Here is a 17,836-nt window from a genome sequence, read left to right as displayed (position 1 = left end):
CCTGCGCAATAGTGCTGCGCAGGTGTAGTATGCTCCTGGCGGCGGAGTGTGTGCATGCGCACTACGCCTGACTGGCTCAAGTACCTGGACTCATAGCAGAAGATCCAGGTGGTGGAGGAGGACAACGAGGGACTGATTATCCTAAAGGCAGCTGGAGGAAGCCCCAGGTATGTATAAAACTTTAATTTCATCTGTCTCAGGTTTACTTTGTTACACAGTAGTACTATACTCTACATATGCACTCCCCACAGAGCTGCAGGGAATCCACTGAGAATGCTGTGCACATTGAACACAGAGGTGTTGTCTGTTTACAATCTCCTCATTCCCCTGCAGAGTACCTGCACATCATTCTTACATGTACCCACACTTACATTGCCTAGGGCCTGATAGATGTTCTTTGTTCCGGTTTGTACCTTTTACAAGTACTCTTACCAAGGACTAGTTTTAGTCTAAAGGGAATAAATATAGTAGTCTACATATCCTTCTCACTTCAGTTGTCTTGTAAAATTCCTAAGCTTTGGCAGTTAAGAGACGAATTTCATGTTACATATGTTTAATCAACAAAATTGTAATATGCAAATTAGAGGAGTCGGAGTCGTGGAGTCGGAGTCGGAGTCGGTGGAATCCTAAACTGAGGAGTCGGAGTCGGAGTCGGAGTCGGTGGATTTTTGGACCGACTCCACAGCCCTGGTAATAACACCAAGAGTCAGTATAGCGTAATAACACCAAGAGTCAGTATAGCGCAATAACACCACCAAGAGTCGGTATAGCATAATAACACCAAGAGTCAGTATAGCGTAATAACACCAAGAGTCAGTATAGCGTAATAACACCAAGAGTCAGTATAGCGTAATAACACCAAGAGTCAGTATAGCGTAATAACACCAAGAGTCAGTATAGCGTAATAACACCACCAAGAGTCGGTATAGCGTAATAACACCAAGAGTCGGTATAGCGTAATAACACCAAGAGTCAGTATAGCATAATAACACCAAGAGTCAGTACAGCGTAATAACACCAAGAGTCAGTATAGCGTAATAACACCAAGAGTCAGTATAGCGTAATAACACCAAGAGTCAGTATAGCATAATAACACCAAGAGTCAGTATAGCGTAATAACACCAAGAGTCAGTATAGCGTAATAACACCAAGAGTCAGTATAGCGTAATAACACCAAGAGTCAGTATAGCATAATAACACCAAGAGTCAGTATAGCGTAATAAAACCAAGAGTCGGTATAGCATAATAACACCAAGAGTGAGTATAGCGTAATAACACCAAGAGTCAGTATAGCGTAATAACACCAAGAGTCAGTATAGCGTAATAACACCAAGAGTCGGTATAGCGTAATAACACCAAGAGTCAGTATAGCGTAATAACACCAAGAGTCAGTATAGCGTAATAACACCAAGAGTCAGTATAGCGTAATAACACCAAGAGTCAGTATAGCGTAATAACACCACCAAGAGTCAGTATAGCATAATAACACCAAGAGTCAGTATAGCGTAATAACACCAAGAGTCAGTATAGCGTAATAACACCAAGAGTCGGTATAGCGTAATAACAACAAGAGTCGGTATAGCGTAATAACACCACCAAGAGTCAGTATAGCGTAATAACACCAAGAGTCAGTATAGCGTAATAACAACAAGAGTCGGTATAGCGTAATAACACCAAGAGTCAGTATAGCGTAATAACACCACCAAGAGTCAGTATAGCGTAATAACACCAAGAGTCAGTATAGCATAATAACACCAAGAGTCAGTATAGCGTAATAACACCAAGAGTCAGTATAGCGTAATAACACCAAGAGTCAGTATAGCGTAATAACACCAAGAGTCAGTATAGCGTAATAACACCAAGAGTCAGTATAGCGTAATAACACCAAGAGTCAGTATAGCATAATAACACCAAGAGTCAGTATAGCGTAATAACACCAAGAGTCAGTATAGCGTAATAACACCAAGAGTCAGTATAGCGTAATAACACCAAGAGTCGGTATAGCATAATAACACCAAGAGTCAGTATAGCATAATAACACCAAGAGTCAGTATAGCGTAATAACACCAAGAGTCAGTATAGCGTAATAACACCAAGAGTCGGTATAGCGTAATAACACCAAGGGTCAGTATAGCGTAATAACACCAAGGGTCAGTATAGCGTAATAACACCAAGAGTCGGTATAGCGTAATAACACCAAGAGTCAGTATAGCGTAATAACACCAAGAGTCAGTATAGCGTAATAACACCAAGAGTCAGTATAGCGTAATAACACCAAGAGTCAGTATAGCGTAATAACACCAAGAGTCAGTATAGCATAATAACACCAAGAGTCAGTATAGCGTAATAACAACAAGAGTCGGTATAGCGTAATAACACCAAGAGTCGGTATAGCGTAATAACACCAAGAGTGAGTACAGCGTAATAACACCAAGAGTCAGTATAGCGTAATAACACCAAGAGTCAGTATAGCGTAATAACACCAAGAGTCAGTATAGCGTAATAACACCAAGAGTCAGTATAGCGTAATAACACCAAGAGTGAGTACAGCGTAATAACACCAAGAGTCAGTATAGCGTAATAACACCAAGAGTCAGTATAGCGTAATAACACCAAGAGTCAGTATAGAGTAATAACACCAAGAGTCAGTATAGCATAATAACACCAAGAGTCAGTATAGCATAATAACACCAAGAGTCAGTATAGCGTAATAACACCAAGAGTCAGTATAGCGTAATAACACCAAGAGTCAGTATAGCGTAATAACACCAAGAGTCAGTATAGCATAATAACACCAAGAGTCAGTATAGCGTAATAACACCAAGAGTCAGTATAGCATAATAACACCAAGAGTGAGTATAGCGTAATAACACCAAGAGTCAGTATAGCGTAATAACACCAAGAGTCAGTATAGCGTAATAACACCAAGAGTCGGTATAGCGTAATAACACCAAGAGTCAGTATAGCGTAATAACACCAAGAGTCAGTATAGCGTAATAACACCAAGAGTCAGTATAGCGTAATAACACCAAGAGTCGGTATAGCATAATAACACCAAGAGTCAGTATAGCGCAATAACACCACCAAGAGTCAGTATAGCGTAATAACACCAAGAGTCGGTATAGCATAATAACACCAAGAGTCAGTATAGCGTAATAACACCAAGAGTCAGTATAGCGTAATAACACCAAGAGTCGGTATAGCGTAATAACACCAAGGGTCAGTATAGCGTAATAACACCAAGGGTCAGTATAGCGTAATAACACCAAGAGTCAGTATAGCGTAATAACACCAAGAGTCAGTATAGCGTAATAACACCAAGAGTCGGTATAGCGTAATAACACCAAGAGTCGGTATAGCGTAATAACACCAAGAGTCAGTATAGCGTAATAACACCAAGAGTCAGTATAGCGTAATAACACCAAGAGTCAGTATAGCGTAATAACACCAAGAGTCAGTATAGCGTAATAACACCAAGAGTCAGTATAGCGTAATAACACCAAGAGTCAGTATAGCGTAATAACACCAAGAGTCAGTATAGCGTAATAACAACAAGAGTCGGTATAGCGTAATAACACCAAGAGTCAGTATAGCGTAATAACACCAAGAGTGAGTATAGCGTAATAACACCAAGAGTCAGTATAGCGTAATAACACCAAGAGTGAGTACAGCGTAATAACACCAAGAGTCAGTATAGCGTAATAACACCAAGAGTCAGTATAGCGTAATAACACCAAGAGTCAGTATAGCGTAATAACACCAAGAGTCAGTATAGTGTAATAACACCAAGAGTCAGTATAGCATAATAACACCAAGAGTCAGTATAGCGTAATAACACCAAGAGTCAGTATAGCGTAATAACACCAAGAGTCAGTATAGCGTAATAACACCAAGAGTCAGTATAGCGTAATAACACCAAGAGTCAGTATAGCGTAATAACACCAAGAGTCAGTATAGCATAATAACACCAAGAGTCAGTATAGCGTAATAACACCAAGAGTCAGTATAGCATAATAACACCAAGAGTCGGTATAGCGTAATAACACCAAGAGTCAGTATAGCGTAATAACACCAAGAGTCAGTATAGCGTAATAACACCAAGAGTCAGTATAGCGTAATAACACCAAGAGTCGGTATAGCGTAATAACACCAAGAGTCAGTATAGCGTAATAACACCAAGAGTCAGTATAGCGTAATAACACCAAGAGTCAGTATAGCGTAATAACACCAAGAGTCAGTATAGCGTAATAACACCAAGAGTCGGTATAGCATAATAACACCAAGAGTCAGTATAGCGCAATAACACCACCAAGAGTCAGTATAGCGTAATAACACCAAGAGTCAGTATAGCGTAATAACACCAAGAGTCGGTATAGCATAATAACACCAAGAGTCGGTATAGCGTAATAACACCAAGAGTCAGTACAGCGTAATAACACCAAGAGTCGGTATAGCGCAATAACACCAAGAGTCGGTATAGCGTAATAACACCAAGAGTCAGTATAGCGTAATAACACCAAGAGTCGGTATAGCGCAATAACACCAAGAGTCAGTATAGCATAATAACACCAAGAGTCAGTATAGCGTAATAACACCAAGAGTCAGTATAGCGTAATAACACCAAGAGTCGGTATAGCGCAATAACACCAAGAGTCAGTATAGCGTAATAACACCAAGAGTCAGTATAGCGTAATAACACCAAGAGTGAGTATAGCGTAATAACACCAAGAGTCAGTATAGCGTAATAACACCAAGAGTCAGTATAGTGTAATAACACCAAGAGTCAGTATAGCATAATAACACCAAGAGTCAGTATAGCATAATAACACCAAGAGTCAGTATAGCGTAATAACACCAAGAGTCAGTATAGCAGAATAACACCAAGAGTCAGTATAGCGTAATAACACCAAGGGTCAGTATAGCGTAATAACACCAAGGGTCAGTATAGCGTAATAACACCAAGAGTCAGTATAGCGTAATAACACCAAGAGTCAGTATAGCGTAATAACACCAAGAGTCGGTATAGCGTAATAACACCAAGAGTCAGTATAGCGTAATAACACCAAGAGTCAGTATAGCGTAATAACAACAAGAGTCGGTATAGCGTAATAACACCAAGAGTCGGTATAGCGTAATAACACCAAGAGTCGGTATAGCGTAATAACACCAAGAGTCAGTATAGCGTAATAACACCAAGAGTCAGTATAGCGTAATAACAACAAGAGTCGGTATAGCGTAATAACACCAAGAGTCGGTATAGCGTAATAACACCACCAAGAGTCGGTATAGCGTAATAACACCACCAAGTGTTAGAGTCAGTATAACAAGCTGTACTGGAGATTGTCCAGCAAGTGGTATCCATTTATGATCCTGATTGCCATTAGGAGTTGTAGCTTTCGCTTTCATTCTGCAGTCTTATGAGCATGTTGAGGTGACGAGAGACTTACCCTCGCTGTGCTGGCTCCCAGCGCTGCCCATGCCATAGCTATAGGACGACAGCTCGTGATAGGCTGGCGGCTGTGTGCTGTAGGGATGAGGGGCCGGGTACTGATAGGAGAAGGTGGGAAGGAGGGGCCAGGGTGACGCTCCAGGAAGGGGGAGGGGAGCCAGAGTATCTTGATCAGAGGCACCGCTAGATCCATCATTATCGTTCAGGGATAGATTAGCCATGTCTGGAAGAGATGAATGGATGGAGGTCATCTGCTTGTAGAGCTCAGAGATCGTACAGTACAGGAGAGGATTAGAGGATAGTCACACGGCTGGAGATCACACAGGAGAGGATTAGAGGATAGTCACACGGCTGGAGATCACACAGGAGAGGATTAGAGGATAGTCACACGGCTGGAGATCATACAGGAGAGGATTAGAGGATAGTCACACGGCTGGAGATCACACAGGAGAGGATTAGAGGATAGTCACAGGGCTGGAGATCATACAGGAGAGGATTAGAGGATAGTCACAAAGCTGGAGATCACACAGGAGAGGATTAGAGGATAGTCACACAGCTGGAGATCATACAGGAGAGGATTAGAGGATAGTCACAGGGCTGGAGATCATACAGGAGAGGATTAGAGGATAGTCACACGGCTGGAGATCACACAGGAGAGGATTAGAGGATAGTCACACGGCTGGAGATCACACAGGAGAGGATTAGAAGATAGTCACAGGGCTGGAGATCATACAGGAGAGGATTAGAGGACAGTCACACGGCTGGAGATCATACAGGAGAGGATTAGAGGATAGTGACACGGCTGGAGATTATACAGGAGAGGATTAGAGGATAGTGACACGGCTGGAGATCATACAGGAGAGGATTAGAGGATAGTCACAGGGCTGGAGATCATACAGGAGAGGATTAGAGGATAGTCACACAGCTGGAGATCATACAGGAGAGGATTAGATGATAGTCACAGGGCTGGAGATCATACAGGAGAGGATTAGAGGATAGTCACACGTCTGGAGATCATATAGGAGAGGATTAGAGGATAGTCACACGGCTGGAGATCATACAGGAGAGGATTAGAGGATAGTCACACAGCTGGAGATCATACAGGAGAGGATTAGAGGATAGTGACACAGCTGGAGATCATACAGGAGAGGATTAGAGGATAGTCACACAGCTGGAGATCATACAGGAGAGGATTAGAGGATAGTCACACAGCTGGAGATCATACAGGAGAGGATAGTGACACAGCTGGAGATCATACAGGAGAGGATTAGAGGATAGTCACAGGGAGAGATCATACAGGAGAGGATTAGAGGATAGTCACACAGCTGGAGATCATACAGGAGAGGATTAGAGGATAGTCACAGGGAGAGATCATACAGGAGAGGATTAGAGGATAGTCACACGGATGGGGATCATACAGGAGAGGATTAGAGGATAGTCACAGGGCTGGAGATCATACAGGAGAGGATTAGAGGATAGTCACAGGGCTGGAGATCATATAGGAGAGGATTAGAGGATAGTCACAAAGCTGGAGATCACACAGGAGAGGATTAGAGGATAGTCACACGGCTGGAGATCATATAGGAGAGGATTAGAGGATAGTCACAGGGCTGGAGATCATATAGGAGAGGATTAGAGGATGGTCACGAAGCTGGAGATAACACAGGAGAGGATTACAGGAGAGTCACAAAGCTGGAGATCATATAGGAGAGGATTAGAGGATAGTCACACAGTTGGGAGATCATACAGGAGAGGATTAGAGGATAGTCACACAGCTGGAGATCATACAGGAGAGGATTAGAGGATAGTCACAGGGCTGGAGATCATACAGGAGAGGATTAGAGGATAGTCACAAAGCTGGAGATCATATAGGAGAGGATTAGAGGATAGTCACAAAGCTGGAGATCATACAGGAGAGGATTAGAGGATAGTCTTACAGGGAGAGATCATACAGGAGAGGATTAGAGGATAGTCACACAGCTGGAGACCATACAGGAGAGGATTAGAGGATAGTCACAGGGCTGGAGACCACACAGGAGAGGATTAGAGGATAGTCACACAGCTGGAGACCACACAGGAGAGGATTAGAGGATAGTCACACAGCTGGAGACCACACAGGAGAGGATTAGAGGATAGTCACACAGCTGGAGACCATACAGGAAAGGATTAGAGGATAGTCACACAGCAGGAGACCACACAGGAGAGGATTAGAGGATAGTCACACAGCAGGAGACCATACAGGAGAGGATTAGAGGATAGTCACACAGCTGGAGATCATACAGGAGAGGGTTAGAGGATAGTCACAGGGAGAGATCATACAGGAGAGGATTAGAGGATAGTCACACAGCTGGAGACCACACAGGAGAGGATTAGAGGATAGTCACACAGCTGGAGATCATACAGGAGAGGGTTAGAGGATAGTCACAGGGAGAGATCATACAGGAGAGGATTAGAGGATAGTCACACAGCTGGAGACCACACAGGAGAGGATTAGAGGATAGTCACACAGCTGGAGATCATACAGGAGAGGATTAGAGGATAGTCACACAGCTGGAGATCACACAGGAGAGGATTAGAGGATAGTCACACAGCTGGAGATCATACAGGAGAGGATTAGAGGATAGTGACACGGCTGGAGATCATACAGGAGAGGATTAGAGGATAGTCACAGGGCTGGAGATCATACAGGAGAGGATTAGAGGATAGTCACAGGGCTGGAGATCATACAGGAGAGGATTAGAGGATAGTCACAGGGCTGGAGATCATACAGGAGAGGATTAGAGGATAGTCACACGTCTGGAGATCATATAGGAGAGGATTAGAGGATAGTCACACGGCTGGAGATCATACAGGAGAGGATTAGAGGATAGTCACACAGCTGGAGATCATACAGGAGAGGATTAGAGGATAGTGACACAGCTGGAGATCATACAGGAGAGGATTAGAGGATAGTCACACGGCTGGAGATCATACAGGAGAGGATTAGAGGATAGTCACACAGCTGGAGATCATACAGGAGAGGATTAGAGGATAGTCACACAGCTGGAGATCATACAGGAGAGGATTAGAGGATAGTCACAGGGAGAGATCATACAGGAGATGATTAGAGGATAGTCACACAGCTGGAGATCATACAGGAGAGGATTAGAGGATAGTCACAGGGAGAGATCATACAGGAGAGGATTAGAGGATAGTCACACGGATGGGGATCATACAGGAGAGGATTAGAGGATAGTCACAGGGCTGGAGATCATACAGGAGAGGATTAGAGGATAGTCACAGGGCTGGAGATCATATAGGAGAGGATTAGAGGATAGTCACAAAGCTGGAGATCACACAGGAGAGGATTAGAGGATAGTCACACGGCTAGAGATCATATAGGAGAGGATTAGAGGATAGTCACAGGGCTGGAGATCATATAGGAGAGGATTAGAGGATGGTCACGAAGCTGGAGATCATATAGGAGAGGATTAGAGGATAGTCACACGGATGGGGATCATACAGGAGAGGATTAGAGGATAGTCACACAGCTGGAGATCATACAGGAGAGGATTAGAGGATAGTCACAGGGCTGGAGATCATACAGGAGAGGATTAGAGGATAGTCACAAAGCTGGAGATCATATAGGAGAGGATTAGAGGATAGTCACAAAGCTGGAGATCATACAGGAGAGGATTAGAGGATAGTCTTACAGGGAGAGATCATACAGGAGAGGATTAGAGGATAGTCACACAGCTGGAGACCATACAGGAGAGGATTAGAGGATAGTCACAGGGCTGGAGACCACACAGGAGAGGATTAGAGGATAGTCACACAGCTGGAGACCACACGGGAGAGGATTAGAGGATAGTCACACAGCAGGAGACCACACAGGAGAGGATTAGAGGATAGTCACACAGCAGGAGACCATACAGGAGAGGATTAGAGGATAGTCACACAGCTGGAGATCATACAGGAGAGGGTTAGAGGATAGTCACACAGCTGGAGACCACACAGGAGAGGATTAGAGGATAGTCACACAGCTGGAGATCATACAGGAGAGGGTTAGAGGATAGTCACAGGGAGAGATCATACAGGAGAGGATTAGAGGATAGTCACACAGCTGGAGACCACACAGGAGAGGATTAGAGGATAGTCACACAGCTGGAGATCATACAGGAGAGGATTAGAGGATAGTCACACAGCTGGAGATCACACAGGAGAGGATTAGAGGATAGTCACACAGCTGGAGATCATACAGGAGAGGGTTAGAGGATAGTCACAGGGAGAGATCATACAGGAGAGGATTAGAGGATAGTCACACCTGGAGACCATACAGGAGAGGATTAGAGGATAGTCACACAGCTGGAGACCATACAGGAGAGGATTAGAGGATAGTCACACAGCTGGAGACTACACAGGAGAGGATTAGAGGATAGTCACACAGCTGGAGATCATACAGGAGAGGATTAGAGGATAGTCACACAGCAGGAGATCATACAGGAAAGGATTAGAGGATAGTCACAAAGCTGGAGATCATACAGGAGAGGGTTAGAGGATAGTCACAGGGAGAGATCATACAGGAGAGGATTAGAGGATAGTCACACAGCTGGAGATCATACAGGAGAGGGTTAGAGGATAGTCACACAGCTGGAGATCACACAGGAGAGGATTAGAGGATAGTCACACAGCTGGAGATCATACAGGAGAGGGTTAGAGGATAGTCACAAAGAGAGATCATACAGGAGAGGATTAGAGGATAGTCACACAGCTAGAGATCATACAGGAGAGGATTAGAGGATAGTCACACAGCTGGAGATCACACAGGAGAGGATTAGAGGATAGTCACAGGGCTGGAGACCACACAGGAGATGATTAGAGGATAGTCACACAGCTGGAGATCACACAGGAGAGGATTAGGAGGATAGTCACACAGCTGGAGACCATACAGGAGAGGATTAGAGGATAGTCACAGGGCTGGAGATCATACAGGAGAGGATTAGAGGATAGTCACAGGGCTGGAGATCATACAGGAGAGGATTAGAGGATAGTCACAAAGCTGGAGTCCATACAGGAGAGGATTAGAGGATAGTCACACAGCTGGAGATCATACAGGAGAGGATTAGAGGATAGTCACACAGCTGGAGATCATACAGGAGAGGATTAAAGGATAGTCACAAAGGGAGAGATCATACAGGAGAGGATTAGAGGATAGTCACATGGCTGGAGATCATACAGGAGAGGATTAGAGGATAGTCACACAGCTGGAGATCATACAGGAGAGGATTAGAGGATAGTCACACAGCTGGAGACCACACAGGAGAGGATTAGAGGATAGTCACAGGGCTGGAGATCATACAGGAGAGGATTAGAGGATAGTCACACAGCTGGAGATCATACAGGAGAGGATTAGAGGATAGTCACACAGCTGGAGATCATACAGGAGAGGATTAGAGGATAGTCACACAGCTGGAGATCATACAGGAGAGGATTAGAGGATAGTCACAAAGCTGGAGATCATATAGGAGAGGATTAGAGGATAGTCACAAAGCTGGAGATCATACAGGAGAGGATTAGAGGATAGTCTTACAGGGAGAGATCATACAGGAGAGGATTAGAGGATAGTCACACAGCTGGAGACCATACAGGAGAGGATTAGAGGATAGTCACAGGGCTGGAGACCACACAGGAGAGGATTAGAGGATAGTCACACAGCTGGAGACCACACAGGAGAGGATTAGAGGATAGTCACACAGCAGGAGACCACACAGGAGAGGATTAGAGGATAGTCACACAGCAGGAGACCATACAGGAGAGGATTAGAGGATAGTCACACAGCTGGAGATCATACAGGAGAGGGTTAGAGGATAGTCACACAGCTGGAGACCACACAGGAGAGGATTAGAGGATAGTCACACAGCTGGAGATCATACAGGAGAGGGTTAGAGGATAGTCACAGGGAGAGATCATACAGGAGAGGATTAGAGGATAGTCACACAGCTGGAGACCACACAGGAGAGGATTAGAGGATAGTCACACAGCTGGAGATCATACAGGAGAGGATTAGAGGATAGTCACACAGCTGGAGATCACACAGGAGAGGATTAGATAGTCACACAGCTGGAGATCATACAGGAGAGGGTTAGAGGATAGTCACAGGGAGAGATCATACAGGAGAGGATTAGAGGATAGTCACACAGCTGGAGACCACACAGGAGAGGATTAGAGGATAGTCACACAGCTGGAGATCATACAGGAGAGGATTAGAGGATAGTCACACCTGGAGACCATACAGGAGAGGATTAGAGGATAGTCACACAGCTGGAGACCATACAGGAGAGGATTAGAGGATAGTCACACAGCTGGAGACTACACAGGAGAGGATTAGAGGATAGTCACACAGCTGGAGATCATACAGGAGAGGATTAGAGGATAGTCACACAGCAGGAGATCATACAGGAAAGGATTAGAGGATAGTCACAAAGCTGGAGATCATACAGGAGAGGGTTAGAGGATAGTCACAGGGAGAGATCATACAGGAGAGGATTAGAGGATAGTCACACAGCTGGAGATCATACAGGAGAGGGTTAGAGGATAGTCACACAGCTGGAGATCACACAGGAGAGGATTAGAGGATAGTCACACAGCTGGAGATCATACAGGAGAGGGTTAGAGGATAGTCACAAAGAGAGATCATACAGGAGAGGATTAGAGGATAGTCACACAGCTAGAGATCATACAGGAGAGGATTAGAGGATAGTCACACAGCTGGAGATCACACAGGAGAGGATTAGAGGATAGTCACAGGGCTGGAGACCACACAGGAGATGATTAGAGGATAGTCACACAGCTGGAGATCACACAGGAGAGGATTAGGAGGATAGTCACAGCTGGAGACCATACAGGAGAGGATTAGAGGATAGTCACAGGGCTGGAGATCATACAGGAGAGGATTAGAGGATAGTCACAGGGCTGGAGATCATACAGGAGAGGATTAGAGGATAGTCACAAAGCTGGAGTCCATACAGGAGAGGATTAGAGGATAGTCACACAGCTGGAGATCATACAGGAGAGGATTAGAGGATAGTCACACAGCTGGAGATCATACAGGAGAGGATTAAAGGATAGTCACAAAGGGAGAGATCATACAGGAGAGGATTAAAGGATAGTCACAAAGGGAGAGATCATACAGGAGAGGATTAGAGGATAGTCACAGGGCTGGAGATCATACAGGAGAGGATTAGAGGATAGTCACACAGCTGGAGATCATACAGGAGAGGATTAGAGGATAGTCACACAGCTGGAGACCACACAGGAGAGGATTAGAGGATAGTCACAGGGCTGGAGATCATACAGGAGAGGATTAGAGGATAGTCACACAGCTGGAGATCATACAGGAGAGGATTAGAGGATAGTCACACAGCTGGAGATCATACAGGAGAGGATTAGAGGATAGTCACACAGCTGGAGATCATACAGGAGAGGATTAGAGGATAGTCACACAGCTGGAGATCATACAGGAGAGGATTAGAGGATAGTCACACAGCTGGAGATCATACAGGAGAGGATTAGAGGATAGTCACACAGCTGGAGATCATACAGGAGAGGATTAGAGGATAGTCACACGGCTGGAGATCATACAGGAGAGGGTTAGAGGATAGTCACACAGAGAGAGACGATACAGGAGAGGATTAGAGGATAGTCACACATCTGGAGATCATACAGGAGAGGATTAGAGGATAGTCACACAGCTGGAGATCATACAGGAGAGGATTAGAGGATAGTCACACAGCTGGAGATCACACAGGAGAGGATTAGAGGATAGTCACAGGGCTGGAGACCACACAAGAGATGATTAGAGGATAGTCACACAGCTGGAGATCACACAGGAGAGGATTAGGAGGATAGTCACACAGCTGGAGACCATACAGGAGAGGATTAGAGGATGGTCACAGGGCTGGAGATCATACAGGAGAGGATTAGAGGATAGTCACAGGGCTGGAGATCATACAGGAGAGGATTAGAGGATAGTCACACAGCTGGAGATCATACAGGAGAGGATTAGAGGATAGTCACAAAGCTGGAGTCCATACAGGAGAGGATTAGAGGATAGTCACACAGCTGGAGATCATACAGGAGAGGATTAGAGGATAGTCACACAGCTGGAGATCATACAGGAGAGGGTTAGAGGATAGTCACAGGGAGAGATCATACAGGAGAGGATTAGAGGATAATCACACAGCTGGAGATCATACAAGAGAGGATTAGAGGATAGTCACACAGCTGGAGATCATACAGGAGAGGATTAGAGGACAGTCACACAGCTGGAGATCATACAGGAGAGGATTAGGAGGCGTAAGAGTGAAATTGCCGCCGGGAGACCTGGGCGCAGGATACAGCGGATATACAGCTCACCCTGCTCCTGCACAAGTCCTGGCCGCAGTAATTACTATTCCCCCTCCAGGCCGCCATGGATAGTGGGGAATGATGTAATTGAGCTTCCAGCTATTGCTGGCGGACCAATTACAGTGTTTTAAACGAAACTTCAGCTCTGTTTTCTGACGGCACCGAAGTTAATCACCGAGCGCCGCTATTGCCGTAATTCCGATTAGTCTCTGGTAGCGCTGGCTGCGCCCAAATCTCCTGCTCTATAATCCGCTTGCTCGCTTAGGAGGATAGACACAGAGGATGAGGAGGAGGATAGACACAGAGGATGAGGAGGAGGATAGACACAGAGGATGAGGAGGAGAAGAATAGACACAGAGGAGGAGGATAGACACAGAGGATGAGGAGGAGGATAGACACAGAGGAGGAGGATAGACACAGTGGAGGAGGAGGATAGACACAGTGGAGGAGGAGGATAGACACAGTGGAGGAGGAGGATAGACACAGTGGAGGAGGAGGAGGATAGACACAGTGGAGGAGGAGGAGGATAGACACAGTGGAGGAGGAGGAGGATAGACACAGTGGAGGAGGAGGAGGATAGACACAGTGGAGGAGGAGGAGGAGGAGGATAGACACAGAGGAGGAGGATAGACACAGTGGAGGAGGAGGATAGACACAGTGGAGGAGGAGGATAGACACAGTGGAGGAGGAGGATAGACACAGTGGAGGAGGAGGATAGACACAGTGGAGGAGGAGGATAGACACAGTGGAGGAGGAGGATAGACACAGTGGAGGAGGAGGAGGATAGACACAGTGGAGGAGGAGGAGGATAGACACAGTGGAGGAGGAGGAGGATAGACACAGTGGAGGAGGAGGATAGACACAGTGGAGGAGGAGGATAGACACAGTGGAGGAGGAGGATGATGATGATAGACACAGAGGAGGAGGAGGATAGACACAGAGGAGGAGGAGGATAGACACAGAGGATGAGGAGGAGGAAGAGGAGGAGGAGGATAGACACAGTGGAGGAGGATAGACACAGTGGAGGAGGAGGAGGAGGATAGACACAGTGGAGGAGGATAGACACAGAGGAGGAGGAGGAGGAGGAGGATAGACACAGAGGATGAGGAGGAGGAGGAGGATAGACACAGTGGAGGAGGAGGATAGGCACAGAGGAGGAGGAGGATAGACACAGAGGAGGAGGAGGATAGACACAGAGGAGGAGGAGGATAGACACAGAGGAGGAGGAGGATAGACACAGAGGAGGAGGAGGATAGACACAGAGGAGGAGGAGGAGGATAGACACAGAGGAGGAGGAGGAGGATAGACACAGAGGAGGAGGATGAGGATAGACACAGAGGAGGAGGAGGAGGATAGACACAGAGGAGGAGGAGGAGGATAGACACAGTGAAGGAGGAGGAGGAGGATAGACACAGTGAAGGAGGAGGAGGAGGATAGACACAGTGAAGGAGGAGGAGGAGGATAGACACAGTGAAGGAGGAGAAGGAGGCAAGACAGAGGAGGAGGAGAAGGAGGCAAGACAGAGGAGGAGGAGAAGGAGGAGGCGGCAAGACACAGAGGAGGAGGAGAAGGAGAAGGCGGCAAGACACAGAGGAGGAGAAGAAGGAGGAGGAGGCAAGACACAGAGGAGGAGGAGAAGGAGGAGGAGGCAAGACACAGAGGAGGAGGAGAAGGAGGAGGAGGCAAGACACAGAGGAGGAGGAGAAGGAGGAGGCGGCAAGACACAGAGGAGGAGGAGAAGGAGGAGGCGGCAAGACAGAGGAGGAGGAGGCGGCAAGACACAGAGGAGGAGGAGGTGGCAAGACACAGAGGAGGAGGAGGAGGAGGCGGCAAGACACAGAGGAGGAGGAGGAGGCAAGACACAGAGGAGGAGGAGGCAAGACACAAAGGAGGAGGAGGAGAAGGAGGAGGCTAGACACAGAGGAGGAGGAGGATAGACACAGAGGATGAGGAGGATAGACACAGAGGAGGAGGAGGAGGCGGCAAGACACGGAGGAGGAGGAGGAGGCAAGACACAGAGGAGGAGGAGAAGGAGGCGGCAAGACACAGAGGAGGAGGAGGAGGAGGAGGCGGCAAGACACAGAGGAGGAGGAGGAGGAGGCAAGACACAGAGGAGGAGGAGGCAAGACACAGAGGAGGAGGAGGAGGCAAGACACAGAGGAGGAGAAGGAGGAGGATAGACACAGAGGAGGAGGAGGATAGACACAGAGGATGAGGAGGATAGACACAGAGGAGGATGAGGAGGAAGAAAGACACAGAGGAGGAGGATAGTGGGGAATGATGTAATTGAGCTTCCAGCTATTGCTGGCGGACCAATTACAGTGTTTTAAACGAAACTTCAGCTCTGTTTTCTGACGGCACCGAAGTTAATCACCGAGCGCCGTAATTCCGATTAGTCTCTGGTAGCGCTGGCTGCGCCCAAATCTCCTGCTCTATAATCCGCTTGCTCGCTTAGGAGGATAGACACAGAGGATGAGGAGGAGGAGGATGATGATGATGATAGACACAGAGGATGAGGAGGAGGAGGATAGACACAGAGGAGGAGGATAGACACAGAGGAGGAAGAGGATAGACACAGAGGAGGAAGAGGATAGACACAGAGGATGAGGAGGAGGAAGAGGAGGAGGAGGAGGATAGACACAGAGGAGGAAGAGGAGGAGGATAGACACAGAGGAGGAGGAGGAGGAGGATAGACACAGAGGAGGAGGAAGAGGAGGAGGATAGACACAGAGGAGGAGGAGGAGGAGGAGGATAGACACAGAGGAGGAGGAGGAGGAGGAGGATAGACACAGAGGAGGAGGAGGAGGATAGACACAGAGGAGGAGGAGGAGGATAGACACAGAGGAGGAGGAGGAGGATAGACACAGTGGAGGAGGAGGATAGACACAGTGGAGGAGGAGGAGGATAGACACAGTGGAGGAGGAGGAGGAGGATAGACACAGTGGAGGAGGAGGAGGAGGAGGATAGACACAGTGGAGGAGGAGGAGGAGGATAGACACAGTGGAGGAGAAGGAGGAGGAGGAGGATAGACACAGTGGAGGAGGAGGATAGACACAGTGGAGGAGGAGGAGGATGATGATAGACACAGTGGAGGAGGAGGATAGACACAGTGGAGGAGGATAGACACAGTGGAGGAGGAGGAGGAGGAGGATAGACAGTGGAGGAGGAGGGAGGAGGAGGATAGACACAGTGGAGGAGGAGGAGGAGGATAGACACAGTGGAGGAGGAGGATGAGGATGAGGATGATGATGATAGACACAGAGGATGAGGATAGACACAGAGGAGGATAGACACAGAGGAGGAGGAGGATAGACACAGAGGAGGAGGAGGATAGACACAGAGGAAGAGGATGAGGAGGAAGAAGAGGAGGAGGAGGATAGACGTGGAGGAGGATAGACGAGGAGGAGGAGAAGGAGGAGGAGGCAAGACACAGAGGAGGAGGCGGCAAGACACAGAGGAGGAGGAGAAGGAGGAGGCGCAAGACACAGAGGAGGAGGAGGAGGAGGCGCAAGACACAGAGGAGGAGGAGAAGGAGGAGGCGGCAAGACACAGGAGGAGGAGGCGGCAAGACACAGAGGAGGAGGAGGAGGAGGAGGCGGCAAGACACAGAGGAGGAGGAGGGAGGAGGAGGCAAGACAGAGGAGGAGGAGGAGGAGGAGGAGGCAAGACACAGGAGGAGGAGGCAAGACACAGAGGAGGAGGATAGACAGAGGAGGAGGAGGAGGATAGACACAGAGGAGGAGGATAGACACAGAGGATGAGGAGGATAGACACAGAGGAGGATGAGGAGGAAGAAAGACACAGAGGAGGAGGATAGTGGGGAATGATGTAATTGAGCTTCCAGCTATTGCTGGCGGACCAATTACAGTGTTTTAAACGAAACTTCAGCTCTGTTTTCTGACGGCACCGAAGTTAATCACCGAGCGCCGTAATTCCGATTAGTCTCTGGTAGCGCTGGCTGCGCCCAAATCTCCTGCTCTATAATCCGCTTGCTCGCTTAGG

At 47.1% G+C, this 17,836-nt stretch overlaps 1 protein-coding gene across 1 annotated transcript in view; it reads right to left on the bottom strand.

The window, feature by feature from the left end:
* DVL2 (dishevelled segment polarity protein 2) overlaps window positions 1-17,836 on the bottom strand; it is a 114,238-nt gene that overhangs the window by 10,725 nt on the left and 85,677 nt on the right. Inside the window, exon 14 of the mRNA XM_068273808.1 lies at window positions 5,448-5,672. Within this exon, the coding sequence (XP_068129909.1) occupies window positions 5,448-5,672 (225 nt within the window). The remainder of the gene's footprint in view (window positions 1-5,447; window positions 5,673-17,836) is intronic.

The sequence above is a fragment of the Hyperolius riggenbachi genome, chromosome 3, assembly GCF_040937935.1.
Source record: "Hyperolius riggenbachi isolate aHypRig1 chromosome 3, aHypRig1.pri, whole genome shotgun sequence".
NCBI lineage: Eukaryota > Metazoa > Chordata > Amphibia > Anura > Hyperoliidae > Hyperolius > Hyperolius riggenbachi.
The sequence above is the reverse complement of the archived record's forward strand: the minus strand, read 5'-3'. Positions and strand labels throughout refer to the sequence as shown.